Consider the following 21,974-nt stretch of genomic DNA (forward strand, 5'->3'; position numbering starts at 1 on the left):
GCAGTGGTGTTCTGTATAAACTGTATTTAAGATTTTGTATTTGTTTATGATAGAATACACATGGGATCCTCCGGCATGGACTTAAAATGGGCTAATATGTGTGTTTAACAATGTTGGTACATAGAGTGCTCAACGTAATTGAACACCCCATTTTGAAAATGAATATTTGTATCCATTTCTCAGTAATTATAGGCAATGTATTTTGGTGCAATTAAACAAAATAGATTTATTAAACAGATATATTTGTTAAAATAATATTTTGGTCACCAAACATATATAGAAATTGAAAGATATTACAATTAAATTCAAACAAAATATTGCAAAAAATGATTACAACCTACAAAATTTCAACAAAAATTTAGCTTCTCTTGATTTTCCCTCTTTTTTAAATTTGTATTGAATTTTTTTTTATAACATATACATTTGGGTGTGCTAGTTTTTAGACCAAAATCATAAGTTATTTTGTTAGATAAGCTTCAGATTTAGCTTCAATACTGACTAATCTAATGTATATGCACAAATATAATATTGTTTAGCTTCCTATTAAAAATATGAATTTAAAAGAGAGATTTGTGAGGGGTGTACTTATATATGCTGAGCACTGTATAGCCTGATCAGTAAAATGTATTATAAATAAAGGTATAAAAATATAAAAGGATTTTACTTTTTACTTTAAATATAAAGTAAAGTAATACAGTTAAGCTAACAGTGATGTAAAAGTGTAGTTCTCTGTGGTGGAAATCTGACATCCAACATTGCTGACTGTAAACATGAAGCAACCAGGTGGATCATATTTTTTTGGTCTACTAACACATTTTGCTGAGCGTTTTTGTGTCTGTGTTGTGAAAATTTGTGTGTTGTCAAATGAAGATGTTTTCTTTGGGTGTACTCACACTAGGTACAGTTGCCTTGAACCATGCCGAAGCCTCCCCTCTCCCCCGACGGGCTCTACTCAAACTGCATTTTGCCTTCAGAGCCGAAGCACACTTACGCCATTGATGATGTGAGCGTTCAGTTTAACAGAAGAGAAGCGCTCTCGCTCAGCACAGTGGAGATTGCTTCAGTTATATTGATTTAGATGTTTGGGATGCAGTGACACAGTCAAATATTTTGCCGAGCAGATCCACATCCTTTGAAAATCATAAATTATCTTGAATGTCATTGTGCTGCACGTATTAGGAGGTTTGCTGAAGGTTCAGCTGACGTGCAGTAAGGGGTTTTCATCTTTAATAAACAACGACAGTTTGTGTTCATAGAAAAGTAAGAATGATTAATAAATCCATATGAAACAGTCCCTTAAAAGTGATGCTGCATCTTCAGTTATGGGATCAGGTGTGCTTTGCACTCTGAACTGCGCCTTGGCCTGATTTTGAGGCCTTACACTTGTCAAACGAACCGGGAAACATGCCTGGGTATGGTTCGGGTAGCCTAGTGTAAGTGCACCCTTAGTTTGTTAGTCTTTTCTCTATTCTCGGCAACCATAGTTCTCAAATCAGTGGTAAACTGGGTGATCTAATAAAAAACTCATAAAAAATGACCTTCAGAATTTCAGTATTTATTTTGAAAATATAATTTATGTCTATAATTTATATCAAGTCTACCCCAGTTACATTTACACCAAGACAAAATATTTATATAGGGTGTTTTTACCACAGAAACTGTTGTCTCATTTCCAGTTCAACTATTTTTTAATTGTGAGAAAATTAAGGTGATAATCAAATGAACTTATACTAAAAGAGGACCATAACACTTGAACAAGTTCCCCCAATAATTACAAATGTTATAACTGCTCTGTTGTTAGCTCACATATTTAAAAAGCATATTTTAGACTGGCATATTTGAAAGCGCTCCTCAATCCCATGATAATTGACATGACCAATCAGATTAAAGTAGGCGGAGCATATGATTAACAGGTTGCAGATTTAAATTTTGCAGGAAATCCACAGAGAGAGCAAGGTAGGATTTACATTGAAATATACTTACAACACTTTGTAGTGTATGTTTGCATGCAGGTGTGTTTGTATGGGTGTTTCCTAGTGATGAGTTGCAGCTGGAAGGGCATCCACTGCAGAAAACATATGCTGGATAAATTGGCAGTTCATTCCGCTGTGGTGACCCCAGATTATTGAATGGACTAACCCGAAAAGAAAATGAATATACACACAACAACTTTTACTGTGGAATGTTAAATAACTAACAGTACTCTAAGTAAAATTAGGAAAACTATTGGACATTTTATCTCAAAAGGGCATCACAGTGGTGCAGTACGATCGCCTCACAGCAAGATGGTCACTGGTTCGAGCCTCGGCTGAGTCAGTTGGCATTTCTGTGTGGAGTTTGTATTTTCTCCCCGTGTTCATGTGGGTTTTCTCTGGGTGTTCCAGTTTCTCCCACAAGTCCAAAGACATGTGGGGAAAGCTGAATTAGCTAAGCTAAATTGTCCATGAATGAATGAATGCTTCCCAGTGATAAGTTGTGCCGGAAGGGCATCCTCAAAACGTGCTGGATAAGTTGGTGGTTCATTGCGCTGTGGTGACCCTAGATTAATAAAGGGACTAAGTCGAAAAGAAAATTAATGGATGAATTTAATTTAAAATGGAAAATATGGTAGCCTATAAGATGTGTAATTCTTAACTAAATATGACAAGACTAGACACGTGGAGTATAGTAGGCATTTAAAAATGAAAGAGCTTGCATGCTTTAAACGAGCCTGGTCTTTAAAAAAGGAAAAATTAAAAACATTATAATTAATAGGCTATTATAACAATACTTTATTTTACTGTTACTCAGGCCTTTTTCTCAATAAAACAAAACGGTCTTCATAATGTCACAAACAAGCTTACGGCTAAAGCTCAAACAGAAAGCGAATAACAAATAGCCTCTCCTGTATATGGTACTGTGATGTAACCCAGACAAGCAAGTTCTGAGAAAACGAAAGCAAAGCAACCGAGAGCTAGATCGCGTCTGAATCCTCAAGCCATGAGCTCTTTATTTAAACGTGAGTTGCATTCTTTGTATTAGAGAAAGTGTTCATGTAACTTAACAATATGTGTGCATTGTCTTTGAAAAGATGAACACTCAGTCTTTAAAGCGATTTTAAAGAAAACAAGAGAAGTAACTTGTATAGACACAGAAAAAGACCGATTTTAAAAGGCTGGTTCAACCAAATATGATAATTACTTGATCAGTATTGCCAACAGAGATAGTAAAAATAGGCTTCCAAGATATTTTTGGTGTAACAGCATAAATGTATAAGGTGTTTTAACAAAGTTAAGATATGGAATAGTGATTGTTCATTGGGTTTATGAAATGAAATAACCAATATCTCAATAATCAATTTGAGAATTTTTTAATAATTAATTTTGCCTCATGGAAGAATTGTTTAAAACAGGTTTTCATATTTTTTCTGGACTGTGTTTTCTTAAGAATTTTATGCCCCCTTTTCACTGTACTATAAGTAACAAACTAAAATCATAATAAAAGATATATCATTTTCATGTCGAATGTAGAGCAAGTGCAACAGTTTTGACATGACTTTATACTAGGCATGGGCTGGTATATGATTCTGACAGTATGATAACCTTGGATAAACATATAAAAAAATATGTAAAATATATTCTTTTTAAATATCTGGGTAAAAAACAAAAAAATAAATTTCCCCTTTTGAACACAATATATTTTATTTTGAGCAACATTTAAAGTATTTTGGAGCAGTAAACATGTCAGGCTAAATAATTCAAACAAAACATTGACTTCTGCTGTCTTCATTAGCTTCAAAAACACTGATTGCTTTACATGTGAAAATGGCATCTTTGGATATCTTTTCTGCAGGAGATACTGTTGTCATAAAAAAAATGTATATATCATAAGAATAATATAGCAGAAAATTTTGCCGGTTTTAAAACCTTTACTTTTCCAAACCATGGTATACCTTGAAATCAATGCCTACTTTATACTCCTGTAAGATGTTTTTTCCAGGACAATGAACAACAATCTGAAAAGTCTCGTTTTTCAGTTTTTTTCACAGAAATACTGATGCCTTCTGTAATTGTTGCTGCCATTGCAATGGGGATTGAGGTATGCTTAAGTGTTTTGTTTGTTTGTTTTGTTTTCTAAGCTGATACATTTTAACATGTACAAGTGGCCAAAGCATGGTAATATGTAAATCACTTCTAGATCTATAAAGAAGAAAAACAGCATTTGTCTGATATAGGTAAGGTTTTTGTTTTTTTTCATACCATAAGCACACTCAGCGTACATCATATAAATGTGTTGTACATTTGAATCATTTGAAAAAAAAAAAAAAATCCTTCTTGTTCACTTTCAGTGCGTTATTCTGGTGATCCACTCCGGATACTTTTGGTTGGAAAAACAGGTGTGGGAAAGAGCGCAACAGGCAACACCATCATTGGACAAGACGTTTTTAAGTCAGAGATTTCATCTTCCTCTGTGACTGGACATTGTGAAAAGTTTCACACAGTTATTAACGGCAGAAAAGTGTCCGTCATTGACTCTCCGGGTCTGTTTGACACCAGCTTACCTGTGGATGAAGTGGTCAACAGAATTAAACTCTGCATTCCTCTCTCAGCTCCAGGTCCACATGTGTTTTTAGTTGTGATTCAGCTTGGCAGATTCACTGATGAAGAAGAAGAAGCTGTGAAAATCATCCAAGCAGCCTTTGGTGAGGAATCCTCCATATACACCATGGCTCTGTTCACTCATGGAGATCGATTGGAGGGGAAAAACATTCACACGTTTGTGCGGGACAGTCCAAAACTGCTCAGCTTCATCAGAACCTGCGATGGACGATATCATGTGTTTAATAATAAAGAGGAAAATCCAGAGCAAGTCATTCAGCTGCTTGAGCAGATTGATAAAATGGTGACTGGAAATGGTGGTCAACACTACACCAGTGAGATGCTGGAGAGAGCAGAAAGAGCGAATGAAGAAGAAAGACGACGTATCCTGAAGGAGAAGCAGGAGCAGAAACAGAAGGAGATCGCAGCTCTGAGGGAACAACTTGAAGATGAGGCTTATGAAAAAGCAATGAAAAGGTTAAACAATAAATATAGCTAACAACAGACAAGATAACAAGCTTTCCTTTTTATTGTTGTAAGGCACTAAGCAATTTTTTCTGGTGACCAAAAAATAAAAGCTTGCGATGTTTGGCTAAGAAAAGAAATTCTCAAACTCTAGTTTATATGATAATATTATATATAAAGTTTTTGACTCTTACTAATGTCTTAGTATTTTGTATGTCTGTCAAACTTTAATGTTTCAGATCATCAAAAAAAAATTAAACACTAGTAACACAAGTAAACACATCATGCAGTTTTTAAGTGAAGGTTTTTATTATTAAGGGGAAACAAAATCCAAAGCTACATAGCCCTGTTGAGGCAACCCTCCCCCTGTTAAAACATTACTTTAAGCTGTAGTGACATTGCACTTTTCACCCCATAGACTTTTATTCATACGCACACAAATGCGCCAGACCGGAAATGCAAGGTCATGCGACAAGTTTCACAGTTCGCTGCATTAGAAAGGTCAAGCTTGGTAAATTCTGACCTGCGAAATCACATCACTTGACTGCGTAAGACCAATCGAGGATCAAAACATGACCTCCCTGGACAGAAATTCAAAATATAGTTATGCTTTTTTAAATGTCCAATCATTTTGTTTAATCATACTTCTTTTCACAGCTCCGTACAACAGAATTTTGCATGCAAAAACTGTAGTGACCACAGCATAACTCTGGTTTATCACACCTCAATTCAATTTCTCTAGCCACACACAGGCCTGATTGCTGCCACACCTGTTCACAATCAAGAAATCGCTTCAATCAATCAATCAATCAATCAGTCAGTCAATCAATCAATCAATCAATCAATCAATCAATCAATCAATCAATCAATCAATCAACAGCCTTTATTTCTCAAATACACTTCCATGTAGTCAAATATACTGTCATGTAGTGAAATTGGACCACCCCCAGACCATACACAAACATCACATTTCAGGGAAAAACAGGTCAACAGGGAGTAGCAAAAAGTATAAAAAGGAGGTAAGATACATTTCAGGAGAGAGTGATCGCCTTCGCCTAGAGCCAAAGAGAACTGCCTAGACCTGGAAATAGGACCTGTCTGACAAAGTGAATTAGTCCAAAATATCCTCAAAAACTAGACATCATGTTAAGATACAAAGAAATTCTGTTGTGTATCAAATAGCGCTGTCAAAATTAGTGTGTTAATGCATGCGATTAATTTTAGATAATTAACGCGTTAAAAAAATTAACGCAATTAACGCAGTTGCTGGTATTTTTTACTTCCTGTTTTGGTGGACGTGTGTTTAACATGCAAGAAATGTGGATAAGACCAAGGAAGCACTTTTTGAAGGCAAGTTTCAGTATAAAACAATTAGTCGCATCACCAGGCTATCCAGAGTTTCATCCAATTTCGGGTGTTTCATTTTTAACTTTCGACTTCTGTTGTAAGTTGATACCGCATGGCGAACAGAAAGAAAATCCTCCGCATTTCGTGACTCGGTGTTCCTTTAAGGTAATAAAATCACTGCTTAGGCTACACGGTAGAATTTTAATAAGAGTATATTCTTAATCATATTAATATCAGAGTATTGGTGTCTTATGTGAAAGTCTCTGGTAAAGTCGCGAGCTGTCAAAGACAGGGCATTACTCTGCCTTTCAGCATGAGCCCTCTGAGTTTAGCGTGTTTCCTCATTAAACGCAATGAAAGCGTATGCTTCGCGTTGTTGTGTCAGAATCCTTGTGAAATACAGTAATACTTTAGGACGTTTAGTTTAAGCAAATTTGATGAACGCGATCATGCGTGTTGAATCTGAGGGGAGTCGCTCCAGTATGGAAGGCCGTTGGGGCCAAAACGTCTGCAGCGCGTTGTGTGTGTGTGTCTGTGTCAGGCCCGTTGAGGGGTGTCAGGGGTGGAGTGAGTGACGTATCTTAGTAGGGGCGTGTGCGCGACATAGGCTACCTGAAGAGCTAGGAGGGATGCAGGGGAGAGGGTTGTGCAATGTATTTAACGACCGGTTTGCGAGAAATTATCTTTCATTTGCGGGCATTTGGGAGTCTCTGTGCACTTGCGGAATACTCCTAGTCTAAGCAACTGGATGAATGTAAAGGGGGATTAAGCAAAATTGTTTCTACTCTATAATTAATGTTCTCAACTCACAGCAATAAAACTTTACAATGAGTGCAACAGTTTGTATTCTATAGTTTATTATTATAATTTTTCATTTTCCATATCTGCAATTCCTGTATTTTGGCATTTTTTGCAGTCCACTTAGGATCCAGCATGGAAATCAATGTTTTCTTTATTGGCATTGATTGTTTTGAAATTTAAATGTCATTAACATGCCTGTGTTTTAATTTCTTTAATAAATATGGCTGTCAAGCCAGGATCTTGATGGTTTATTGTAGGTATGTTGTTTACATGAAGAAATCTGTGTCACAAGTTAAACAAAAATTCTATTAAACAATTATATTTTGAATTTTAATTCTAATAAACAATTATATTTTGAATTTAAATAGTTTTTGTCTTGCGATGACATTATTTTTACATTTGAATAGCCAAAATTACAAGTTTCAGTATTTTAAATGCGATTAATCGTGATAAATTTTTTTTAGAAAGGTGCGATTAATTAGTTAATTTTTTTTTTATCGATTGACAGCACTAGTATCAAAATATCCTGAAGGTGAATGTCGACCCATCTGTTAATAAACTCAAGCTGAAGCAAACTTGGGTTCTGCAGCAGGACAATGATCCAAATCACACCAGCAAGTCCACTTCTGAATGGCTGAAGAAAAAAAAAAAAAACTGTAGAGTGGCCTAGTCAAAGTCCTGACCTGAATCCAATTAAGATGCTGTGGCATGACCTTAAAAGGGCAGTTCATGCTCAAAAACCCTCAATTGTCAATTACAACAATTCTGCAAAATTTTATCAGGCCAAAACTCCTCCACAGTGCTGTAACAGACTCATTGCAAGTTATCGAAAATGCTTGATTACAATTGTTGCTGCCAAAGCAGTTATTAACTTTAGGGGACAAACACTTTTTTCACACAGGTCTATGTAGTTTGAGACTAATATTTGAGTTAGTTTGACAATCTGAAACAATAAAGTGTGACAAACACGCAAAAAGAGAAAAGAAAAAAGAAATAACACTAACACTTTTTCAACCCAAGCTCATTCTGGAAACGTAGCATTTACATGGCCGGAGGTACGTAAGGCCGCGTTTAGTTTTTTTTGAGCGAACACTGCGGGGCGGTGTGGCGCCGCTCCGCCCCTCCTCTTCGTGCTCGCCGGCCGACGGCTCGCCTCCGAGTGGAGGGCTTTCCCGATGCAACCAGTTTGTCCGCTTAGCTCACAGCATTGCGTCGGCAGAGCGGAGACCCCGGAGGAGGAAGAGGAGCCGGCCGCAGGGTCGACGACCGGGATCGAGTCCGGGGAACAGCGGTTCCAGAAATCAGGTAAGACAAAAAACGGAATCCGAAAAATAAGGGCAAGAACGCGGCGGGATCCGAAAACGTGGTCGAAATCGAAAACGAGGGCTTTTGCTTTTTTTTTTTTCTGGACTTTTTTTTTTCGCTTTTGTGAACCATGGCTCGGGTTTAGGGAAGGAGGAGGGTGGCCGAGTCGGCAAATGGCGCGCGCTCCCGAGAGGCGCCCGAGACGCAAAAAAGCGCACACAGTGGCCTCTCTCGGATCCGCGAAAACAAAAACCGCTCGAATACGTACCTCCCGGGACGTAAATCGCGGTCCGCAGAATGCTGCGGGGCTACGTTTCCACAATGAGCCCGGGTTGCACTTTTTCAAACAACTGGAAAAAAAAAGATATATATATATATATATATATATATATATATATATATATATATATATATATATATAATTAAATTTATATATTCTAGCTATTTTATTTTATCATATATTAATAATTCTAGAGACATTTTTTCCTCAAGCTTCTTCACTTTCGTAGCAACTCACCTGAAGTATTTCTTACAGTAAGTGCCATGGCAGAGGACTAAACTCAGAAGTTTGGCAAATACTGCTGTAGTTGTCACACATAATGAATCATATTTTGTTGTGTAATAATGTAATACATTTATAGGCCAAAAATGTAGTTGTTTAGACTTATATGAGTTTTATTTGTTTTTTCTTAAAATGTTTTTTTAATTTCCAAAATGTTACATCCAGCGACATGCTCACATACCATGTCAAAAAAATTTAAACTAGAACGAATGTTAAGTTGTAGGCCATTGTCGTTATGATTCTAATTAAATGCAAGATCCATAGTTTTGTCATCAATAAGATATTGAGGTACATAATGCATGATTGAGCATCTAAAATGTATAGTTCTAAAGTGACATTTTAGTGACAATATATATATATTTTCAAAACATTTGGCTAATTTGTTCTTTGGGGAACCAAATACGGTTTGTCAAACCATGCAGTGCTGCTTTGTTTTTTTAAATTGTTTGTTTTTACATTATGATTGTTGTCAACACATGTAACTGTATATTAAGAGACATATTGGGAAACAATACATCAATTACACTATGCAGAAAACAATGGGCAATAAAAACAGATGAAATACTATTGTTAGGAAAAAATGTTCTAAACAGTACCAAATAGGGGTTCTTCAGCTTTTAACAACAGCAGAACCATTTCTAGTGCTATAATAGAACTATTTTCATAAATTTCCAAAAAGAACCATGCTTTGACCTTAGAAATATTGATAATAATATTTTCATAAATATTACAGTATTCACAATAGTAATAAGACCATTTATATCAGTAATATACGTATATTAGTAATAAAACATATATTTTATTAATATTAAAATCTTTAATATTAAGTTTGTATATTATTTGTAGTATTTTAGTTGTAGTATTTGTCTAGTCTTTTACATCTTAAAAAAAAAAAAAACATCCAACAGCTTGCACCAGTTAAATCATTTGATTTTTTACATTGATGTAAACTTGTGTTATAAATGACAGTTCTTGAATAAGAGTTATTAGCTTATATAGAGCTATAACACATTAATAAATTACAAATGACACTGAACATGAATACAAAATGAAGACTTTGAAGTGGCCTAATCAATGTCCTGACCTAAATCCAATTAAGATCCTGTGGCCTGACGTTAAAAAGGCTATTCATCCCCAAAAACCCTCAGTTATGGCTTAATTACAACAATTCTGCAATGAGTGGGCCAAAATTCTTCCACAGTGCTGTTGTAAGTTATCAAAATGCTTGATTGCAGTTGTTGCTTCTAAAAAAAACACATATTATAAATACCCAACAGCATGCACCAGTTAAGTAATTAAATTTTTTATATTGATGTAAACTCGTATTATAAATGACAGTTCTTGAATAAGAGTTATTAGCTTATATAGAGTTATAAGTAATTACTAAACTACAATTGACACTGAACATAAATAAATTTAAAATTACGATTTTGGAGAGGCCTAATCAACACCTGATCTGAATTCAATTGAGATGCATGAACTTAAAAAGGCTATTCATGCTCAAAAACCCTCAATTGTGGCTTAATTACAACAATTCTGCAAAGATGAATGGACCAAAACTCCTCCACAGTGCTGTTACAGATTCAATACAAGTTATCAAAAATGCTTGACTGCAGTTGTTGCTGCTAAAATAAAATAAAATAATTAAAATAATTAATTAATTAAAAAATAAAATTTAATAAAAATTAAAACATTATAAATACTTAACAGCAAGCACCAGTTGAATAACTTTATTTTTTATTTTGATGTATACTTGTTTAATAAAGGAGAGTTCTTGAATAAGAGTTATTAGCTGAACACATTAATACATTACAAACGACACTGAACATGAATAAATACATAAAGAAGTAAAAAAAAAAAATAAATAAAAAAAAAATGTACAAGCCATGAAGTACAAGTTCCTGTGAAATGTCTTCACAATCCTCTATGATGCCTTTATGTTCACTGTGAGTGTATTTTGGTCAACTGGAGGGGTATATCATCTCTGCAGATGATTTAAGATTTCACAGCATCTGAGAAACACAAATGAGCATGAAGTCATAGTGTGTCTCTTCCATTTGTTTAGGTACAAACAATTGTTTATGAAGGCCAAAATTAAGAAAATCATGTAATACCTTTGCTGTGTTAGAAAGAAAATGTCACAAGGTGTCTTTTATACATGTATATATTTATATAAAACCCATATTACTATATTATGTCCATAATCCCAAGTTATAATTAAGGGCAAAACATCTACTGTAGGTTATACTCACAGTGAAGAAGAGGTAGCCTCAACTGAGCAGTGCTGGTCATGTTCTGTTAAACTACAAACAGGAAGAAAACATGATTGGAATGCCAGCAAGTTACATTCTGAATGTTAAACTGCACAGACATTTTAATAATTCATCAATACCTGTTATTGACAGTCTGTGTAGTTCCAGTAACCATTATTGAGCTGCAGGTGTTAAATCTGAAAAACAAAAAGGCGGGAAATAAAGAACCCTAAACTCACCATTTCATATAAAGGGGGAACCAATAGGAGAGATGAATCTGATGATGCAATCCACGTGACAACTACAAACCACTGGGGGGAAATGTCATAACATGTTTTTTTCCATCTTGGTTTTATTATTGAGGCACGCTATGTGCAAAATTGCCTCTACAGATTGCTTATGCTTGCTGTGAGGAATTATTTCAGAAAGCTGGATAGTGAAAGTGGATGACGTGAGTTGTCTTCCATGTTTGGCGTCTTCAGTCTGATCTTACAGACTGACAGTAGAGCCATGCTCGTGCAGTCTGACATGCTACAATGGAGGATTATTAAAAATTGCACCATCTGAGCTGGGCTTTAGAGAGGTGAGTTTTTGTGCTGTGTTTGATTGCTCGTTAAATAGATTTCATGGTAATGAAAAGCTGGGTGGAGAAGTGATGCATGTGACAAGCAAAAACAAAAACAAGTCAAGCAAGTTTATGTTTCTTTAATGTGTGTCTATATAATGACAGAGAAAACAATTGAGACAAAAGGACACGCTACAGCAGCAGGAACCTGGTGAAAGGTGAGACAGAACATGCACGCATCTCGTAATATTAGGTTTATCGTGTTGTGTGCAACCTAGGCTAATTCTGATTATGCACTCCTATATACATTTCTGGAGAAACACCAAATACGTCCCAGGAGCTAAATTTTTTTTTTTGCGAATCCACCAGGCCGCTGGTCAAATTTCTCTGCGGCGAGCGCCATTCATGCCTGCTTTTCTCTGGTAAATTCACCAAAGACCGCTGTCGACTGACTGAATGACTGACTGACCCACCCTCCTCCTCACCTAAACCCAAGCAAATGTTTTCAAAAGCACCAGGCTGATTTTTACCACATTTTCTGATTTTTACCACATTTTCACCCTGTTATTTACTTGTTTATTTAATTTTTTGTCTTTTGTTTTTGTCTTACCTGCTTTCTGGAACCATTCTTCACAGGACTCGAACCCAATCGTCGTGGTCAACTCATCTCTGCATCTCAAATCCTCCGATGTACACGGCGAGCTACTCGACAAACTGGTAACAGCAGAAAAGCAGTCCACGCAGAGATAAACAGCTCGTAGCGGTCGTTTTAAAGACGAAATGGAGCCATAGGTTTGTCTGGCTACAAAATTCACAATCTCCAGAAATGTATATAAGGCTATGTTTTTACAGGAATGGTTTAAAGGTTTGAAATCACTTGAGGGTGATTAAATGCTTACAGCTTACAAAATTACTTTTGTGAAAATAAGACATGTTGTATTGGATGCAAAGGTAAATAAAGATTTTTCAATAGAGATACAGAAACAACTAAACACAACTCATGTGGGATGAACAAAAACGAGTTGAATCAAGCTTGAGGAATTCGTCGTGTGTTTATGGTTTAAAACTTTATAATTTACTTGAATAGCGTTGTTTTTATCTGTTAAAACATTAACTAATTGACTCACATTTTTATATTTAAGCAGGAACGACACTTTCTTGAAAAGTGGCACTTTCTGGCCTTGCTTTCTTGGTGGTTATGGAAATCACGGGGACCTCTAGTGGAGAACAATCAAATATCTCAAGAGGCTTAACTTTGTGCTTGTGCTTGGTAATAGTCCCACTGTTTGCTGTAGCCGTAGGAGTGTTTTATCAGGTAAGTAATAAGAATTTATGATTCTTTGACTTCATACTCCATAGTTTGTCTATAGTAGTGTAGTATTGGCCAATTTTCTAAATCGCAGGAAGCCTAAAAACTCCTCCTGCAAAAAATAATTAAGTAATTTATAATATTTCTTTTTTTAAAATTACAATAAATATAAATGTTATCATTATTAATATTAAAATTAATATTCAAATTATATTAGTAATTTGCTGTCATTTTTTTTGTATACTGTAGTACATTTTATTTAATTTTGCTGTTCTCACTTACATAATTGAACTATAGTGTCCTGTACTAACTAGTAAAATGTAAAAAAAATTATACCTGATGTCTGAATATATTTTTGTTTGGCTGTATTGTATTTAATGTGTTTTTACTGTCCACCACTATATTTTCATAAATTGAAGAGTTTAGTTAATCAGTTATCTAAAGATGCAGGTGCAAACATTGTTAATTTAAAGTGTCATGACCAGGAACAACATATCTGTAAAAAAGGACATGATTTTTTTTTTTATGAACATTTTTAAATATTAGAATTTATAATAATATGTAATTATATAAATCTATAATCTATATTTTTTACATAAATATCATATGAAACATAGGCTGATTCTGAATACTTGGCTCTATATTCAGTTGAAGTCAGAATTAGTAGCTACCTTCAAAATTTTTGTTCGTTAGGACGCAGTGTGAATCTAGGCTAAAGCATTGACTGTGAAACTACAGCATAATTTTATGTATCTGAAACCTTAATCAATACAATGTACCTAACTTTCAGGACTATGGCCAACAAAATTTGAATTCCAACTATTCCAGTGGTTTGCAACTATTCCATTTAGGTACTGCACTTTTTCATCTTGTGTGTAAAAATACTGATAGATACCATACATCTTTTAATTAATGACTTTGTGATACTTCACAATAACAATACATAAAGATACTAATAAGTAGATTAAACCTTACTTTATTATGAACTAGGCCTACTGGTGAGTTAGAGAATGCATTAATCAAGAACTCATGTTAACTACAATTACATAAGTCTGTGTGAGAATAATCGCTATACCTTAATTACTTGTTAGTACACATTTGTTAATTAAGGGACTACTACATCCATTCAGCCAGCGGTAGAAAAAATAAGCCACGCCCACTGTTTGCTCATTTAAAATTATGTTTCTCTAGGAACTGCGTCATAATACAAAAAAAAAAAAAAAACATCGCAGCTTCCGGTTCAGGTCATGAGTTCATGCTGGTTAAGTTGCACTTTTAATGAATTCTCATAGACCAAGTTACATTTAGCTTAAACTATAGTGTTTAATAAAAAAAAAGCATGTACTCACAAGTAATTAAGGTAGCCATTATTCACACATTAACCCATGTGATTCATGTTGTAGTTAAAAGTTACTTGATTAGGCCTTGCCTTAGCTCATCACTAGTTCATAATAACAGGGTATATAAATTGTGAAGTTCAGTATCTTTTAAGACTCTTTCCATGCATTTTAAGACCTCATTGCCACTTTAGGATTCAACCTGTAACATCGGCGACATTTTAACTTTCAGCATTGAACTTATTCTTCAATGTGGAAGTGCGCTCATTGTTGCGATTGTTTTAAAACTTCCAATTCATCTGCTTATGGCAGAAATGACTAGGGATAATAAACCGCAGAAAACGACCAAACTACTTGCTCTACAAATAAGTGTTTAGATGATTATACAGACAAAATCATATAAGAAAATGTCAGTTTGCAACATCAAGCAGCAGAACGAGCTGTTTTCGACCTCTAAAATAAATCGAAGTGTTAAAAAATGTTAAGTTTACTTCACTTAAATAGTGAAGTTGTCTTAACTAATGGACGTGGTCTAAGTTAACTAAGTTAAAATAGATAAGTTTTAATTAAGAATGATGTGGATACACTGTAAAGAAAATCGGTTGCCCTAAATTTTTAAGCTAAATCAAATTAACCATCCAACTTATATTATGTTAAAATGAAAATTAAAATAAAATTAAGTCAGAACATGTTTAACTTAGTTTAATAGGTTACAATGAACTAAAAACATGCTGTCAAAACTAATTGATTATATCATTTTTTACACTGTAGGAATTTATAAGTCAAGTGTAATAGACATGGTTTAAGTTTAGTGAACTTAAATATTGAAGTTGTCTTAACTTAGTTGCCTGTTAACTCGCTCGTTCACACACACACACACACACACACACACACACACACACACACACACACACACACACACACACACACACACACACACACACACACACACACACACACACACACACTACGGTTTTGTGTCTTTGGGCTGTGAGGGAAACCAGAGCATCTGGAGGAAACTTGTATCCCTGTGACATAAACACAGTGCCACCATGTCACCCCATACTTGATGTTACTTACTTTCACTTTATCAGAATGACCAATGGTTCCACTAATGGACCATGGTTAATTTAATACTAAAAACAGATTGAAGTCTGCAAATACACATTTCACCAATGAAGTATGTATCTGAGAAAAACCTCACCACAACCTTAAAATGAGAAAATGACGGTTAGTGTTGCCATACACCTGAATGCTTCCAGGCCAAACTGTCCAATACCCCTCCCCCCCAAATACACAAAGAAAAATGCCTAAAAAATAAAAACGAGTAGGTACACACACTTGGTTTTTGTTAAATATTTAACATAAAATGCACGTTCAATATCCAAACTGATCCCAAACACTCCCAAATTTTGTCAACCTGTTTAAGCCATTTTTACCAGCATAATCAAAGTCTAAACATGCAGAAAGACTTGCATCATATAAGGTCATCCAAAAGTAAACAAATATAAATTTAAGTTAAAGTATTAAATAAATAATTTTTCAAAAAGAAGATAGGAATGAGGTTAAGCTGCGGTCACATTAGAGTTTGAGGATGCGATATTCTGTCGTGTGGCGCTGCAAAAAGGGGCGGGATTAAACAAGCTTATTAGACATTTTAAAAAGCGAGGGATTGCTCCATGTTTTAAATTTCTGTCCAGAGAGATCATGTTTTGATTCCCAATTGGTCTCACGCAGTCAAGTAATGCGATTTTGCATGTCAGAGTCACCAAGCGTGAACTTTGCACCACAACAACCTGCGAAACTTGACACAAGACCCCACGTTTTCTGGTCTGACGCATTTGCGTGCGTATGAATAGAAGTCTATGAGAGGAAAACCCCTGTGTGACCGCAGCTTTAGGCTGGATATTTATGTTATATTTGGAAAAATTCGATTGGCTAGCAAATGATTAGCCATAGGGACCAGCTGCAGTCAATCATATCATGTGCTCCTTTCGGAATTAGTTTGTGAAACTTCACTAAAAATGTATTCTTTTCATTTGCACATATTTGTACTATAAAGCTCAGATGTTTGATAGACGTAACTAATATATATGTATAATAAGTTCAGCCAAGTAAATCTTTTATATGAAAGTAATAATATTATTATATTATATTATTATATATATAAAGTTATATGTCAAGACATTCAATTGTGATAAGTTAACTCACAATATTAGGTTATATATAAGTTGTAACTAATTGGTGCTATCATTCTTTACAGTGGATTTACTAGATACCGATTGTAAGAAGCTAATCCTAAACTAAAATGTTATTCATATACAGAATAAAAATGCTAATCCCCCAGGTGGTGCCTAAAACAGTAGAAATAACAGTGTTGCCCTGGTTACTGCAGTAAACAAAGCAGCGTGACGTCAAATCGAGCAGGATTTTACCGATTTAATAAACTACGCAGCATCCCGATGTTTGAGATTAAATTCAGGCAGACTTTAGCATATCAATACAAAACCTAATGCCTTGTAAAATGAAACAGCTCTAAATTTATTGATCAGCTTTTAATAAGACACCCTGAATAAAGTAACATTAATATTAGTACACCATTATTTGTGTATTGTTATTGTAAAGTGTTACAGATACCTTCAGAATGTCAAGTACAAGATTACTAACAAGTATGAAGGTATTGTGAATGCATACTGTAACAAGTATTATTCATGTATGAATGATCTTCTTCTTAATAATCATTCAGATGAACCGCTCCGGATTATTTTGGTCGGAGTGACAGGAGCAGGAAGAAGTGCCTCAGGCAACACCATCCTTGGAAAGAAAGTATTTCAATCGGAGATCTCCTCTTCCTCTGTGACTAAGCGATGTGAAACTAGTAATGCAATAGTACATGGAAGAAATATATCAGTTGTGGACACCCCAGGCCTGATTGACAGCAGCCTAACAAGAGATGAGCTGATGGACAGAATTAAACAATGCCTTCCTCTCTCAGCTCCTGGTCCACATGTGTTTTTAGTTGTGATTCAGCTTGGCAGATTCACTGATGAAGAAGCAGAAGCTGTTAAAACCATTCAAAACATTTTTGGTGAAGAGTCCTCCACGTACACCATGGCTCTGTTCACTCATGGAGATCAACTGAAGGGCAAAAATATTCACAGATTTATACGGGACAGTCCTAAACTGCTCCGCTTCATCAAAACCTGTGGTGGAAGATTCCATGTTTTTAATAATGAAGACCAGAATCCTGAACAAGTCCTAAAGTTGTTTGACGATGTTGACAAAATAGTGACAGGCAATGAGGGCCAACATTACATCAGTGAAATTCTGGAGCGAGAGAGGGCGATCGAGGCTGAAAAACAGCACATCCTGAGAGAGAAAGAGGAAGACAAGAAGAAGGAAACGGAAGCTCTGAAAGCTACTCTTGAACGTGTAGCGTTTTTAAAGGCAAAAGAAAAACTGGACAACATGTATGAACAGCAGGCACGATGGCAAGCTGTGCAAAAGATTGATGTGCAGAACGGTTGGTCATTTCTTGATAAAGTAAAAACTTTTTTCAAAAGAATCTTGAAACTTAAAGAGTGTGTGAAAGATTTAATCTTTGTGATTAGCGTTGTAGCTAATACATTCTGAAACCTGAAGAAAAAACAACTATCAAATCAGATTAAATCTTTCAGATTTACTATCTGGTTGTGCAATAATATGAAGATATTGTCAGGAATTTGTAATTGTCAATTATTTAAGCTGTCCTGAGAGACGCATTCACACATTCACCACTATTTACAGCACAGCTATTTAGCTCAAAAGAGCACCATAATATATGTAGCCTAGACAAAGTCTTTCATTAATCTCTTTTACGATAAACCTGCAAACTATTTCCATTTAAGAAGACATGCTGCACTCAGTTGCAGAGAAGCCTGTGTTTAGCATGTACTGTTGTATCTACTGAAATTATAACAAAAATATAGCTGTTGTGGCAGTGTATAATGCAAATCTTCAAATATAAACCCAAATAGTACTTTATGTATTTGTACAGAAAATGTAAGGACTTTTCTAATCATAAACTACTGAATGCTAATGTGGAAATGTAGCCCTCCATTTTGTTTATGAAGTAAACAATATGGTAGCTGTACATATGTGTTTAGAACTGGATGTTACTGTACAGAGTGATTTGTATGTCCTTTTTTCATGCTGTTATTTATCATACAAAGAAATAAAACAGGTGCTTTTGTACTAATTTGGTCATTGTGGTTGATGTGTACTATACAGTTCTCAGCATAAATGAGTAAACCCCTCACAAATATGTGCAATTCATATTTTTAATAGGAAGCTATACAATATTATATTTGTGCATATACATCAGATTAGTCAGTACTGAAGCCAAAACTGTAGCTTATCTAGCAAAATAACTTACAATAACAGTTCAAAAATTATTACACCTGAATGTACAGAGTGGGCCATTTATATGGATACACCTTAAAAAAACTTCTTGGGAATTTCACACGAAAAACAACAGTGTGCTTGGTTTTAACGTAACTTTATTCTTACATTAGTTATTTACGAGCCCCCTCATATATACTAATGTGTCACAAACAGGACGTTAATATCACCAACCATTCCCATTTTATTAGAGTGTATCCATATAAATGGCCCACCCTGTATATGTTAAGGGAAAATATTGAATTTTAAAAAATAGCAAAAATCAAGGGATTTAAAAATATATACGATTATGTTGAGATGTAGTAGTTTGTAACTTATTTTTGCAATATTTTGCATAAATTTAACTTTTTATCTTTCCATTTTTAAAGATGTTCTGTGTCTACAATATTATTTTAATACATATATCTTTTTAATTAATCTGTTTAGTTTAATTGCACCAATATATATTACCCATAGTCACTGAGAAATGGATAAAAATATTCATTTTCAAAATGGGGTTTGCTTATGTATGCTGAGCACTGTATGTACTGCTCAAAAAATAAATAAAGGGAAAACCTAAATACCACAATGTATCTGCAAGTGTTCACACTATTTTCTTGAGCAGTATATTTGAAGATGAGTTAAATATTTTTAGTTGCCCATATGAAAAAAAATACAATAGTAATCCATAGCAAATTGACCATATTATTGACCTTACTCTTTTACATATAAGCAAGCGCAGCCATCAGAACCTCGTTTGTTTAGGTCTCGTTCACTTCCACTGATTTCTAGCTGTAAAAGAAGAGGTGTAAATACTCTAATGTAGAGCACACTTTCTTTTATGGCTGAAACACTATAGTATTTACAATACATTTTTTGTATTTTTTCAAAAATGCAAATACTTTGTTTCAAAATACATGTAACTCATGTGCCAAGTGTGCCTATAACAACCTCTCTTTTACTTCATCATATAAAACTAAACATGCAATGACATTTAGGGAATTGTAGGCTGTTTTTTAAATTTGAATCTCTACTGTATTTGTCAAAATCATTGCTAGTGATAATCATTACTCTTGATAAAATAATACTTATCATACAAATTAGCAAGCATTATGATATTGTATTTTGTTTGGCATTTATTTATGTCCTTATGTAGGGTTACCACACTATGTTTCTCAAAGTACATAGTTATTAACACAGCATTCAAGCAATATAGTTCACTATATGCCCATGGCCTTGCTAGTCACAGATATAAATACATAGATACTTCATTGAAATAGTTTCTAAGTCAAAGCCTGTCTGTAAATAACTGAGATAAAGTAGATTGTGTGACAACATATAAGTATGTATAAATATCTGTATCTTCAAAAGACTTCAGCAGATGCTTTTTTTCAATGAACACAAGACAGCTAAAGGTGTTAGTTCATTTATCTCATTAACAAAATGGACAGTTTTTTTTGTTCAACTTATAATGTAATAGCAGCTTTACTACAACTGCCATAGTTAAACTTGGGTAGCAGAACTATGGAGACTTTTCATATACCATCACTTAAAAATCTACCACATTAGTAATTTATAGTAAATACTATAGTGTTTTGAACCATACTATAATTCATTCATTTATTTTCCTTCAGCTTATTCTCTATCCGCTTGTTAAGTGGTGACGTGTTTGTGACGTATGTATACTGTTTCCCGGTCCAAGCCGCCATTCATTTGAGTGGAGACGTCAATCGCTTATGATCGCTTTTTATTCCTATCACACATTAAAGTTAATTTTACATAAATTCATAGTGTACACAACAATCTCTGGGCTTGCTGCATAACAAATACCAAAATTTTAACAATTTATAAAACCATGAATCACTTTTTGGCCATCAGATATTAGGCATGGACATATATATTGCGATCGTGACTTTCGAAAGTATTAAATCGCTTTGTAAACGTTTATTATTACCATTTCATGAATCTCCCCATTCAGTTGAATAGAGCGCTTGGACCCGGAAGCCGCTCCGCGTGACATCACACTTAACAAGCGGATTTCAGTGGTCGTCACAGCAGAATGAACCACCAACTGTTTCAGCATATGTTTTCTGCAGCTGATGCCATTCCAGCCACAACCCAGTATTGAGAAATACCCAAACACAATCATTCCCACACAATCATACACCACAGACAATTTAGATTATTTAATTTATCTATTGCGCATGTCTATGGACTGTGGGGGAAACCGGAGCACCCAGAGGAAATCGACACCAAAATGGGGGGAACATGCAAACTGTAAGGCAACAGTGCTATTAGACAAAATCTCTGGATGTTGAATTGTATGTACAGATTTGTTATAAATATACAGGTTATAAGGTGCTGTGTACAAGTGTGTATGAGAAAGTATTATATTGTGTATCGTTATAAGGTGCTGTGTACAAGTGCGTTATATAAAGTAGTGCATGTTTATTGCACAGTAGATGAATATTTAACTGTTCATGAGGTTGACGGCCTGGGGAAAGAAACTTTTCCTGTGTCTGGCTGTTTTTGTGCTCTGTGCTCTGTAGCGCCAACCATTTACTGTGCAACACTGTAGCTGCGTCCCAAATGGCACACTATACACTATGCACTCATGCACTATGTACTTATGCACTTACACACTCAACAGGAAAGTATATGTATGTAGTGTTGTCCCAAATGGCACACTAATGTTTTTTTACTAAGCGGAAATTCAAACCGTTTCCCTGATGACGTTTGACAGTTGCCAAATCATTGAAATAAATGACCAAACTATCAAATAAAACCTGCCGTGAGTATTGCCGCATTCACCATCGTGAGGCGCTATAATCACTCTCGTAGGAGAATTTTGCTTTCACCATCCAAAATAAATAAAGTTATTCAACATGTGCGCCCGATAGCTCCGCCCCTTCCGCTACGTAAGCAAACCTGCAGTCGTTGAGTGCGTGAAGTGTCCATCATTACACACTTCATTTTAGCGGCTGAATGAGTGCATCATCCGGGTAATTGAAGTGCTCTTATTATTTTTAGTGTTT

The 21,974-nt window shown here is 35.0% G+C and overlaps 2 protein-coding genes across 11 annotated transcripts in view; both read left to right on the plus strand.

Moving 5' to 3' along the window:
* The first annotated feature begins 2,888 nt into the window (after window positions 1-2,888).
* On the plus strand, window positions 2,889-7,434 carry zgc:194443. Of its 2 annotated transcripts, XM_087234940.1 has the most exons (4): window positions 2,889-2,998; window positions 4,016-4,077; window positions 4,177-4,213; window positions 4,328-7,434. In XM_087234940.1, exons 1-4 carry the CDS (start codon window positions 2,980-2,982, stop codon window positions 5,074-5,076), a joined length of 867 nt encoding a protein of 288 aa, XP_087091066.1. In that variant the 5' UTR covers window positions 2,889-2,979; the 3' UTR covers window positions 5,077-7,434.
* si:ch211-113e8.9 overlaps window positions 6,321-21,974 on the plus strand; it is a 28,947-nt gene continuing 13,293 nt past the window's right edge. The window contains exons 1-8 of one of the 9 annotated variants that reach the window (XM_087237403.1): window positions 6,321-6,392; window positions 11,702-11,892; window positions 12,040-12,092; window positions 12,244-12,296; window positions 12,511-12,666; window positions 13,020-13,189; window positions 13,974-14,034; window positions 17,267-18,753. In XM_087237403.1, the coding sequence (XP_087093529.1) occupies window positions 13,073-13,189; window positions 13,974-14,034; window positions 17,267-18,153 (1,065 nt within the window). In that variant the 5' untranslated portion in view covers window positions 6,321-6,392; window positions 11,702-11,892; window positions 12,040-12,092; ... (1 more) ...; window positions 12,511-12,666; window positions 13,020-13,072 and the 3' untranslated portion in view covers window positions 18,154-18,753. The other 8 variants (XM_087237404.1, XM_087237402.1, XM_087237405.1 and 5 more) reach the window with 8 other exon arrangements.

The sequence above is a fragment of the Danio rerio genome, chromosome 1 (assembly GCF_052040795.2).
Source record: "Danio rerio strain M-AB ecotype USA chromosome 1, GRCz13ab, whole genome shotgun sequence".
Taxonomy (NCBI): domain Eukaryota; kingdom Metazoa; phylum Chordata; class Actinopteri; order Cypriniformes; family Danionidae; genus Danio; species Danio rerio.